This window comes from Populus euphratica, unplaced genomic scaffold (assembly GCF_000495115.2).
Source record: "Populus euphratica unplaced genomic scaffold, PopEup_1.0 scaffold215.1, whole genome shotgun sequence".
Lineage (NCBI taxonomy): Eukaryota > Viridiplantae > Streptophyta > Magnoliopsida > Malpighiales > Salicaceae > Populus > Populus euphratica.
In genome coordinates, this window is record NW_011500098.1 from 232,349 (window position 1) to 245,849 (window position 13,501).

General features: G+C 31.5%; 1 protein-coding gene across 1 annotated transcript; it reads right to left on the reverse strand.

Annotated features, from left to right (window-relative positions):
- Window positions 1-6,720: 6,720 nt before the first annotated feature.
- On the reverse strand, window positions 6,721-10,387 carry LOC105109373 (heavy metal-associated isoprenylated plant protein 26-like). The gene is made up of 5 exons (XM_011004073.1): window positions 10,153-10,387; window positions 9,892-10,045; window positions 9,148-9,347; window positions 7,654-7,744; window positions 6,721-7,212 (listed from the first exon to the last, which is right to left on the reverse strand). Exons 1-5 carry the CDS (start codon window positions 10,159-10,161, stop codon window positions 6,878-6,880), a joined length of 789 nt encoding a protein of 262 aa, XP_011002375.1. The 5' UTR covers window positions 10,162-10,387; the 3' UTR covers window positions 6,721-6,877.
- Window positions 10,388-13,501: the final 3,114 nt, after the last annotated feature.

A 13,501-nucleotide genomic window follows, 5' to 3' on the forward strand; every position in this document is an offset into this window, starting at 1 on the left:
TCTTAGTCAATTATTGCATGTTTATAATCCCAGAAAGCAGTGACCATCATATCAGCCACCCACCATTATTAATGAACGAATGATTAAAATCTTGAAACTGCAAGTAATTCCCTTTTAAACACCACAAAAAAAAAAAATTATTTAAAAAAAAAATTAATGGTTGAGGATGCCTTTTTCCAAGCTTGTGAAGATCGCAAGCTACAAACAAGAAGACACGCTTCTGTCTTGGTCCCAGAAAGTGCCAGCATGGCATTTTCGTGGGCCACGCAGGAAGAGGTCCAGTGCTGGATAAGATGCCCCCACTTCTGGCAACGAAAGTTGCCATGCTGGACAGAGGCTGTGTGCTTGCTCGCGCTGTTGTGTGGCTTCCATGTGTCACACATGCCTACGTTGGAAATGGAGAGCTTGCCTTTTGTGATATTCAAGAGATTAACAAAACTGTTGTTATTGTTAATTGGAGTTGACTAGAAGAAAGGCTTAAGTGTGGGCAAAGGTCCAATCTTTTTCTTGATTTGTGCCTATGTTTTTTTTTTTTTGAAAACTTTAATTTTGTATGGAACTGTCCAAATGCTGAGCACCCATTAATGGCAAACAAAAGAGAGACGGAGGGGGAAGAGAAGATCTGCTTACAGCCCAAGTAGAAGAAGGCTTGGATGAATTGAATGGATTTATTCACTTTGATGTTAGAGAGAGAGAGAGAGAGAGAGAGAGAGATTTTGTTTAAACTATGTTTGATTGTTTGATCAGTGTGTTGAGACAGAAAAAATAGATATAGAGGAGATAAAGATAAAAATAAATTTGTTTCTAAAAGCTCTGGAATGAATTTTTATTTTTAAAAAACATAGATATAAGAAAATATCTTTTTTTTTTGTTTTTATTATCTTGATATTTTTTTTATTTTGAGAAAGTAATTAAACACTACTTTAAAGCAGAGTAAATTTAAATAAAAAAATAAAAAATTTGTTAATGAATGTTACTGGTATTCAAAAGAAACCAACCTGAAGTTATTGCATACTCTTTTGAGATGGTTTGTATGTGATTATGTAAACATGAATTTTTTTTTTAATGCAGAAAAAAACACAATAAAAATAACAAGGATATAAAGATAGAATTTGGTTGAAAATAAAGGTAGAATATAAACACTTTAATTCATAGTTTTACTATTGAAAAAATAGTCTAACATATATAGATTTCACCTCCTTAAAAAGATTAGAAATTCATTTTTATTAGACAATAAAATCAGAATTTTATCAAAAAATCATCTTAACCTCATGGTTTGAATTTCATTACTCTCATTCTATTTGATAAAAATTAAACATAGAATAGTGTGAACTTATATAAGTTTCATCTTTAAAAAGCTTTTATTTACGAGAGTATGTTGGAGAATAATATAAATGATATAATAAGGTTTCATCTAAGGTGGTTATTTGATAAACTTTTAAATAAAAAAATAACAAAAAATTAAAAATTAAACAAGAAATCTGGAATAAATTATTATCTGATACAGTTGAATAAAAAAGTATGATTTTTTATTGCCACTATGTTAGTCCAATAGAATCAATTTTTTTTTTTTGAACCCAATCTTGCCTCATTTGTTTATTGATAAGCTATTTACATAAAATCTTAATTTGATTGCTTAAAAGGCTAGCTTAGCTACATAATTTGTTATTTGGAATCTAATTATTTTACTTACAGGATTAAAAAAGAATGAAAAAGAGATTATCTATTTCGGGCAATTTAAATGTCTTTTGACATTTGATTGATGATACAGTGGGATCACGAGGTGGTACTTTTGACACCATTAATGGAGGTGAACGAAAGCTAATGCCATGTCTTTGTAGCAGATGGAGAAGTACAAACAGATCAAATGACTCCTGTGGAAGATATAGGGACCCATGATTCCACGGGCGCTGACCCATGCTCAGGTATCCCTCACCCAAACCACCACAGCAGCTTCTTCATCACTCCAGAAGCCCAATGCTTGATCTAGAATATTTTTAATATTGTTGAGTAAAAATATGGTGTCTGGTATATATAGGGAATATATACATCTCTTGTATCATGGTTCAATATTCTCCACTTAATTCATATACACATTCGTAAATATCTTATGGTATCATGTTTGAATTATATATAAAGTTCAACTTTAACCCAACTTCCATTGAAGCCTAAAATTATTTACCATGTACGAATAATTATCATAGAAAAAAAAACAAGAGAAAGAGAAGTGAAAAGATAAACAATAAAAATAAATTATTGTTCTATAAAATTTAATTTCTTAAATCAACTTAATTATACTATTAAATACTAAATCAGTTTATACTAGTTGCAGCCAACTGCGTGATTGACCATAATAAAAATTGAACTCTAAGTTCATATCCTCCACAATTTTATATATAGTTCCAGTCATCTACAAGAAAACCCTAAAAATTAGTTCATCATAGCCTGGCTTCAAGGTGGGAGTGATGAAGTTTTAAACTGTTCAAACAATTCAGTGAAACAACTTTCATTAATACTCATGACTCGAAACTCTTAGTTACTAATTAACACATGAATGTTTTCCTAAGGATTGTAACACCTTTCGGAAATTAAGCTCAGGTAGATTTCTTTTTCCATTTATGGTTTGAATTTTAAAGGAATATACACGCGTCATAAATACACAAATTGGAATGTTGATAGATTGATTGATTAAAATACGATGGAAAAGAGATTCAATCTCCAACATCAATAGTTGACTCAAGAATATGTATCTTGATTGTATAGATCTTAAAAGGGAAAAATATATGGTCACAACCCTAACAAAATACATGTTAGTAGTTAGTGCATGGTGCTAGATATGCATTAAACATGGTTAAAATGATTAATGATCTTGATTTATAACAAGAACAATATTAGCAACATGGAAACCAGGCCTAGTGAAAAAAATGAATGTGACTTCAGTACTTGCGCATCTACTGCGTTAGTAAATGAAGAGAGTGTTCCCTGCATGTATGTGGATATGGCTATTCGTATAGACATCTAATTTATGTAAAATATAAAAATTCCGAGACAAAGGATTCCTTTTTCCCGTGAGTGACGTCCAAGATCATCAACTCTCAAAGAGCAAATAATTGAAATCATTTTCAGACTAAAACAAGATTAACAGTAAATCCAAACCCCCCATAAAAGCTAGCCAGCGTAATACCTGATAAGAACAAGCACACATTCTACACTGCAGGTAGGTTTATTTCCAATCAAACCCAGCAGGGGGGTTCACACTGCCAGGAAATTAAAGGAGTGGAGCCGTGAATTAATTCCGAATATTTAGATGAAAGACATGCCATCCTCCACATCAAACAAAAGAAGTGGGCTCACGGGTCACCTTCCACTCAATGACTTGGTGAGGAAAAAACAAGCATCAATTTGACGTCTGGGAAACTTCTTGTTGGTTGCTGATACCTTTCCCCCCCTTCCCTCCTTCCTAGTATCACTTCAATTCCTATTGTTTTGATCCATCCACGGGTCACGTTGACCTTTTCCATTCACTACAGCTTCTTGCATTTTCACAGTACCCCAAGAAGAACAAATAAACTGTGGTATGGTCCATGTTGGAAAATTTCCTCTGAGAAAAGAGAGAGAAGATGCTTTCCTATTCCCTTATCAGTGGTAATCAAGAACAAGCTTGCCCTCTCTTTACCTTTGAGCAAGAATATGGAATCACCATCTATTGTGTCTTCAAACTGAAGTTTTCTCTCTCGTATCTTCTTCTTTTTGAAGGAAATATAGACATGATTACACCTTAAATAGACAATAATGTCATTACAGGAAACTAAATATATATTCCTATATACTATGCAAGATATATATATTCCTACACAAATTCCTATAATTAATCAGATTCCTCTTATAGAATTAACTTTCCTATTTATAATGGCCAACTCATGCCAACACCATCTATGCCCATTATGAAATTTATCCTTATAGAAGCCCATTGTGAATAAAACATGGCTTGGTTTGGCTCCTTGGCGATGCCTTTCGGTGCTGAAGGATATTCTGCCATTGGCCCACATTTTGTTTATGGTAGGTCTATGCTTGTGTGCCTCGCTAAAACGATGGTTACACAATTTTACTCTTGGATGAGTAATATTCACCGATAGCTATTGATTGATATCTAAAAGTTAAGTTGATTTATAGTTATCTATCCATTCTGTTCATTCCATTAATGTTTTCAAAATCATAAAGATTTGGATTTCTATTTAGATCATGTTTAGAAAAAAATTACGATAATATTTTAGTAAAGCTATTAAACTTATCTTTGTCCATAATTTAGTGATACATATGAAAATTATAATAATATTAATAACACAAAAAATATAAAAAATTTAATGAGTCAAAAGGATTGTTGATATAAATTTTAGATTTATAATTTTATTTTTTAAAAATAACATTAAATAAGTTTTTTATAAGTTTCTAATTTTTTTTATAAGTTTTTTTAAAATATTTTATTATTTAAAATTAAATTAAATAATATTTAAGATTTTTAATTGAACTCGGATTTATAATTTAACAAGTTATAATTTTTAAAATTAAATTATATTTACAAGGTTAGCTCTTTTTTTTTTAAATTTGACTTATTTTTCTTTAGTTTTTCTTCAGTCATGTTAATATTAGATTATTTGATAATCCGATCAAAGTTTTAGTGTGGTTTATTTATTTATTATTATTGATTTATTTATAAATATTTAAATTATTAATTTAACAAATGAGGTTTGAATTTTTTTTAACCTATCACTTTTTTTACATTGAAAAAAATTATTCTGCCTGGCGACGACTCCCAGCCAACATATCTTTTAATAACCATTTCTATTCTCATCTCACTTCTTGCATTTAAATAGCGTAAAACAAGTACAACAACAACATGAGGAGAAGCCTTTATTAATTTGTTTAAAATGTTTCTTTTTGACTTTTTTTTCCCCTCAATATATATTTATCAGGGGAGTTTAAAGAGAAACCTTCACCAATTGTTTCAAGATTTATTTTTATTTTTTGCTTTTACCCTCATTGTTTTGTTTAGGGGAATTAATGTCATGGAAAGATATCTTCAAATATTTCTTTCTTGTTCTTGAGAATAAAATATATTAATATATATGTTTTACGGTAACTGATCCTTTTATAATAGTCATCTTAGAATGACATCTAATTTCTAACGTATACTTCACTGCTTTGTATTATATTAATATGTATATTCTGATATTTGGTATAGATGAGGTGCTCTTTAAGTAGACGCAGGAACTACATTTTCGATTATAAACTCGGGATTTGGATCTTTACAGTATCAATCGGAGATGACAATGAAATAGACCTCAGAAAGTGGTAGTCGCCACAGGATTTCTGAATCTTATACTTCATTTATAATTCACTCACAGCCGTGAGTGGGGAATCAATATCCCAGGCCATTCCCACAGTGAGTGTGGCCTAACAAGCCCCATTGACCTTTCGTGTGCTCTGCCTAAGCCATTCTTTTTCTCTTTTAGCTAAAAGGAAAACAGAAGAGTGAAATCTAATAGTGGCCAGTGGCCTGGTGGTCCAAAGTACGGTAAAGTTTCGCCCCGGTCTGGACCCCCAACCTCTGCTATGGAGGTAATTGAAACCAAATCCTTCTCTGTTACTAGACACCACAATTTAATCTATTTTTATTACCAATCTTTTATAGTTAATAAGAATGATGATATATAATAAGGTAATTCTCCAGCCTAGAGGCATGTGGCTGGCGTTAGTGTACAATATTCTGAAACTATTTGTGCTGAGTGGCTGCAGTTTGTGCACTATGGAAGGAGAAGAAGGTGTTTCGATGGGGGATAACCCTTCACATCACGAACAAACGCAAGCAAATAGTGTCCTCTTGTCGATCATATATATATAATAACAAGTTGGAAATTTGAAGCAAAGATTCAAGGACCACTGCCTTGGTCACTTTTTTTATGCATGTGTGTCGTATGCATATTTGCATTAGCACCACTTGCGATCTATAGTTTTATGATTTGCCATGCTAGTCTACTTGGAGGTGATATTTAGCTACCATTTCATAATAAAAAAATTTGAAGATAACAGAGACAAGTGCAACATGTTTTATATAAAATATAAAAGTTAACTCAAAAAATATATATTTTTATTTTTTTGTATTTATCTTTTAATTTCTTTATTTGTTGTGATATTGAAAACTCGCAACTACAAAAAAAACATGGGTATTTTGGTACGTGAGAGACCTTGAAGATGCTTGGATGGAAGATTAATTTTCAAATTGTTTATCACTTGAGATTATATTAAAATAATGTTTTTATTTTTTTAATATTTATACATCAAAATAATAAAAAATAATAAGCCTAAAACATCTTAATTTGTTGTATATTATCACACATGATCCTTGCATCTCTTGCTCTTTCATTTTTAAATTCTCTTTCTAGATTCTCATAAATAACAGCTTAAATTATTAAAATAAATTATTTTTATATTATTTTTATAAATTTTTATAAATAACAGTTTAAATTATTAAGTTAAATTATTTTTTAACTCCTCTCTTAAATTATTAAATTAAATTAATTATTTAATATAATATTAAAAAAATTTAATAACAAGTTCACTATTCTGAATTTTTTTTTTAACAGCATAGAAGAGCAAGCAACAAAATATCAAGATCAGAAGAGATTGTCAAGATTTTGAGAGATTAAACCAAAAACAAAATTGGATTAATAGATATGAAAATTAGTTATATGCAGCATCAAGTATTGTGCTTCAATATCTTATTATCAAACCATTTAATACATGGCAAAATTGCTTACAACCTTAACATTGGCCAAACTAGTTAAGATTCCACCAAAGGTACGACATTAATTATTGGTTACATAACAGAGCAAGCATTAGGGTTTTCATCACTGAAAATTTGAGGAGCATAAGCAAACTCGGAGTTGTCCTTCGCTGGCCAATATTCACTTCTCTTGATATCTAGGTTCTTGTCATCCTCTGCCTTCTCTTCTTCTCCATCTTTCTTTTCACCTTCTTTTTCTTCCTTTTTCTCTTCTCCTTTCTTCTCTTCTTCCTTCTTTTCTTCATCTTTCACTATGGAAGCTTGCTTTCTAGTCTTCTTGTACACGTCATCCACCAGCTTTGATGGATCAACCACCCCTTTTACTATTACTTGACCATTGGCTAGGTTTGTTTCTACTGACTCTACACCTGCATGCATTGCATTAATTCCAAAGCAATCACTCAATGTTCAACTTGCTCTAGGATACATGATTTTTGGTACCTTAAAAGAATAGAATATGTGCACACTGATGTATGAGAAGAAAAATCCTACTCCTTGGTGCCACTCTTCGGTGTTTTTGTTGAATTAGAAAATAATATATAAATTATATTTTGAAATTTTATTTAAGTAAGATCTTATTAAGAATTTAATAATCAAACAGTAATGAATCTATATCTTACACTCTTTTGAATTGAGATATTTCCTTACATAAACATCTAGTTACCATATAAGAAAAGGATCATGAAAAGAAAGTGATTTGAACCAAAAACTTCGTGGAAAACACCTCACGTGTATTATCTTGATTCAAGAGCTTGGCTTTTTTACAGGTTATACAAAATTGCAAGATGATTTAATGTAAATATAAATACCTCGGATCTTTCGAACTCGCTTTTGTAGCACTTGAGCACATGCTTCGCAATGCATTCTAACGTTCAAGACTACTGTTACAACAGGAGGAGGCTGCAGCCATAAAATTGCTTTAGAAAATAGTGGTCAGATGGAAATACAAGTAATTCATAGAATGATACATGGCTCATCTAGAAGCAAGAAACACATTCATGAAAAAAGTAGAAATCTATATCCGAAATCATAAGAGGAAAACAAAGTGTCCTTCATGTTTATTGGTTTAGGCTTTCTCCTTCTTTGTTTCTGATGGAACATTTTCTTTTCCTTACACTTAAATGAAACCATACGAGAGCTCCAAGGTTGCGTTGGTTAGTGTCCAAGACAGAAGATATATGTACAGAAACAACAAAAACATATATAGTTAAAATGAAAATCTATCAATAAATTTGTCTCTGACTGATATTCACTCAAAAATTGTTCGTTGTAGAGTGAATTTCTATTATTTAAAAAAAAAAATTAACACATATCCTTGTCTCGATTGTACCTACCTTTTATATCCTAAAATAATAACAAACACAATTTAAAATACTATAAAACAAGACACTCAGTCCAAGATTCTAAACAATTTATGACATATCAAAGTCATCTAGTAAAAAGTAGCATTTAAAAACTTTTTAAGCCCATGATCTACCTTTATTGTGGATGAATTTTGACTAGAGTTTTTTTATTTTCAAGTGGGGGTGAATGCAATAGTGGCCATATGAAGCCAACAAGCTCAATACCCAACGAGAGTGAGACAGAAACCACCAAATTCCATTAAGACAACCATCCTCGAGACACTTGCAGCTCATGCCGGCCAAACAGCAGATTCTATTCAGTACATTAGGATTTAGGATCCTTTCGTTTCATGCTTTTCAATTTTTTTTTCCAGAGCACATGTTTTCTTGAGCTGAAAAAACAAGCCATATGCTAGCTATGCAGTAGCTAAAGTAGTTTTTGTAACATATTTATGATTTTGTTTACAAAGCTAAGGACAAAAGGTGATGATCATAAAGAAATGGGCTCCTCGTGCTCTTGTCAATCCTCAAAAATTGCGGGGTAAATTGTGGTCATCAAGCAAGAAAACAAAATTTCTGAGCATGTATAGGCCCATAACAATAAATTCGAGGATTCGTGGGGTCAAAACCCTAAATGTTCTCTCTTTCCTTGCAAGACGTGCCCAATACTGCTGACCTGTTTTGTTACTTTCATGTCAGCATGGAAACAGCAGTCACACGAGTCACAGTAGGTAATAGGCAAGTGGGTAAAGTTTATAAAGGGCCTCAATGACACCTTATCTTTAGGACTGCCAAGTAAAAGCCTACATAAAGTCAATATAGGATTCTCCACCCTAGCTTTAGTGGGTCAAAAATAGAGGGTGAAAGCTTACTTGTAGTTGGAAAAAGATGTGGTAAGTAAATAAGTGGTAATGATTGTGTGAGGTGAGTACTGAGCAGTAGAATCTTTGAAATTTTTACCTCGTCTTTTTTCTCTTCTTCCTTTGGTGGATCTTTGGCTTCTTCTTTGTTCTCTTCAGGCGGTTTTGGCAAGGGTGAAATTAGCTCCACTTTCCGGCCACTTTTCTTTTGCAGCCTCTCACATACCTTTGATGGGTCTGCTGCTTTGCCTTTCACCACCACCTTGCTTGCTTTGCTATCTGTGTTTACTTCCTCCACTCCTGTCACCCATATTTTCCAAATCCAACCGTTAGGTATTGTGATTGGAGCGGGTTGGGTAAAAAATTGTTATTCATTAACTTTTTTGAAATCGTAGTTTTGACAAAGCTGGGATTTAATGTTATTTTCAGAACCATGATTTTAAATGAAAGCCATAGATTTGGAAACGTAAGCTGGAGCGGAGTAGAAATAGATAAAATATTAAGGATATAATATATAAGCACTGCCCATTTAAGGAAAAATCATTGATTATACTATGGTTTTTTATAAATATATTTAAGATGAGGATAATGTTAGAGGTGATATTTAACACGAATTCTAAGGTAATGATGGTTTGATCTCTAATTAAGTAAATGTTTTGGCTTTGTAATGTTAGTGATTTATATGATAAGCACAAGTCCTTTCGATATTACGACATGCAATTTAACGTTAATTAGGTAAATAAAACAAAATTATCTATCTCTTTCCTAATTAAGAACAATTTCCAAGTTTAGAAAGTAGATGGTTCAAGCATGGTTTAGTTAAAGATGGTAAAGCAAGAAACACCTTCAAATCCTTTCAAAGTTCTTGCAACTTTCCTGGCACAAGCTTCACAATGCATGTCAACCTTGAGCACAATCTCTGGAGGCTGTTCTTCCTTCTTTTCTTCCTTCTTCTCTTCTTCCTTAACCTCTTCTTTCTTTTCTTCCTCTTTTTTCTCCTGTCGAAGCGAATTAACACTCCAAAATTATCAGCATCATCTCTTGCAATTGTTCTATTTGAATAAATAAACAACTCCGTACACAAGAAAGAAAAAAGAAGACTTACTTCACCCATTTCTGAGATGATTCTCAAGTATTCTCTGCTTCAGAAGCTATTGACAATTGTAGTTAGTTGTGCACGCAAACACTCAGTATATTCAGTAACAATGAGCTAAGCTCTCTAGCTCTCTCTCACTCTGTGTGTGTGTGTGTCTCTGTGGGTGTGGTGGAGGAGGAACGTTTATGTAGGGTGGGGATCCTCAAATCTGATGTGGATTTGTTTAAGGCAGAGCATTTACAGGGGATATCTTCCCTTTTCAGTGACGAAGTTAAAAATAAAAAGATTTTAAAAATATTCCACTCAACAATATCAATATCAAATATAGCTGACTCAGCACGCCCATAAATTTAAATAACCTTCGTGCTGGGGATAACGCAGGACTATTTACAATAAATGAAGAGCATTCTAGGACATATTGGTAATAAGCTCTCTTGAATATTCAATTGAATTCCAATGATGAATGGACATGCAATAGTATGTAGTGAGTTTATTTTTTATTTTTATTAAAATTATTGTAAAAATTTATAATATAAAAAATAATATTTTTTGATATTAATAATAATTTTTTTTTAAATATATTAATAATATTAATCATAATAAAAATAATAATATTTATAACATAAATGATAATATTTTTAATATCTATACTATTAATTATAATAAAAATAATAATATTTATAACAAAAATAATTGCATTAAGAATTTTACGAATGCTTACAATATAAATAATAATATCTTTTATATCAATATTTTGACTTATGCTAAAAATAATAATATTTATAACACAAATAATAAAAAAATTTATATAAATACTTTGAATTATAAAAGAAAAATAATATTTATAACATAAATAATAAATTTTTTTATATAAATACTCTGAATTATAAAAGAAAAATAATATTTATAACACACATTACTATATGAACACACGTGTAATTGGACATGGATGAGTCCCAACTTGAAATTTAGATATGGACGCGTCTAGGCTTTTAATTATATTAAGAATAAAAATAATAACATAACTAATACTATTTTTAATATTAATATTTTTAATCATAATAAAAATAAAAATAATTATAACACAAATAATACTATTTTAAAAAAGCCATTAAACTAGTATTATTTGTGCTATAAATATTATTATTTTATTTATAATTAATAGTATAAATACTAAAAATATTATAAGTTGTGATATAAATATTGTTATTTTTATTATAAATAATAATATTATAATAACAATGAGAAGCGAAAATCAAACACTTGGACGACTCTTGCACCACGTGATTTTAGGGCTGCAATAACCAATTAGATCTTTTGCCAACACACAAGTACTAGGTGACACTTGGGTCTGCCCTACTTATTGGAGTCACCCAAGTGATAGGTGGCATCCAGGCCTGCCTTGCACAAGGGCAGCATCAACGCCAGGTATCCGCTTTCTATGGCTTGTAGCCCCACCAAAACTTGTATTGTCCATTTTCTTTCCAATTATCATTCAATGTCAAATGCACCTAATGAAAAGACAACATCACCCCTCCTTCGCTCTCATTGCAACTTTTTATGTCAAGGGTTGGGCTACCATTATACTGTTCCAATCTATAATATTTTATGTCTATGTAAACAATAACAAGGGTATTGAGCCTTTTTATATATTATGTAATATGTCGTGTGATTTAGTATATTATATAATAAATTAAAAAATTAAAGTGTTCGGTCTTGCTAGGTGTAGGACCCAACACTATCTAATGAATTCTATCAGGCATATGACCTAACGCTATTGGTTGGGTTAGATCCTGGTGGTAATAAGACTTAACGACCCATAACACTTATTAACTAAAAAATAAAAAGATAATGCTTTTTATAGGCGCTAAAGTGTTATTCATGGTGCAATAAGTTTATAATATTTTTCTTAGGTGTTTTAGAATATAGTATAATATATAAAAAGAAGGGGTCGGTTCATGCCCTAAGATTAAGATGAAGTCATGCAATTATAGAGTCTTGAAGCAGCTTAAGAAGATATTTCAGTATATTTGACATGAAATGTTGGGTTTTGTTCTTGTTGATCGTGAGCTTTATTTGATGCTTTTTTAAGGATGATAAGAGTCCAGAAAGATACCGCTAAGGTTAGCTTTTGGATCCCCGAGAAAGCTTTTCATTAGATTACATTATTAAAGTGACTCAGCTTTCATATAATTCATTATTTTCTATTAATAATTTATGACAGGGGAGGCTACCTGTGTGACCAAAATCTAAAAGCATAGTGTTTTGTCTTCACCGACCGCCCGCCAAAGCATCATTTTTTATTTTTGGCAAAATGTCCTCAATCTTTGCCTCAGGCCCTTCTAATTCAAATCCCTAATGGCTAAAGGTACGCAAACTAATTGCCTTAAAAGGATCCATTGTAACTAGCTACTAGTATAATTCATTTATTAATCGATGGAAGTATTCTGGTTGGAATAAATCCCATGATGTAATAATGCTTGGAAATACAATAAAACTGAAATAATATATATCTCAGCATGCTATAGACCATGTACAATTTAAGTTAAATATTGTCTCTTTAAAGAGTTTAAAAGGTTTTGTATGGAGTTTTATCACGTTATTTCTTGTTCTTGATTTTTTCTGTCTGAAGTAGTACTGTTGGTGAAGACATATGAAATATGTTTTCTTGTGCCTTTTATTTTGGCATTATAAAAATACACTTCAAAAGTATATTTTAAAAACATATTTATCTCATGTTATAGAACACTAATTAAATGAAAAGGTCTTATGATAACAAATGTTTTCACAACTCGATGAGTTTCAAAACCAAAGTAATAATGCAGAATCTAGTTTACTTGTCACATGAACCAACATCATAAAACATCTCGTAATGATGTTTTTTTAAAGTTAATAAAAGTATATTTTCATTAAAAGAAAATCAAAGGATAAAATGTGTGAACGATCATTCGAGAAATGGAGCCCACAATTGAGGACTCGAAGCCCGATGCTCTGAAGAACTCCGAAACCCAATTTCATGGTCGGTCTGGTAAGGCTATCGGTATAGTGAAAAGGCGAGGGTGGAAATGGGGGCACAGAAATGGGACCCATTATGTGATTTTGAAACCATTCAATGAATGACATCTGTGATGATAAGCATTATCATCTACGATGGTAGCCCTCTCCAGTCGAAATGAAGATGGACACGCAAGCAACCAAGTAGAAAAAGGTCGGAGAAGGTGGCAGAATTTCCTGTCTTTACTCTCAGAAGTTGAGGGCACAATCGAAGAATCTCGAAAAGACAGAAATGTCAGGCCATTGTATGAACTGGGTTAGAAGATGTTTGGTCGGTCACGTATGAGCCATTGGAGAAATGGGT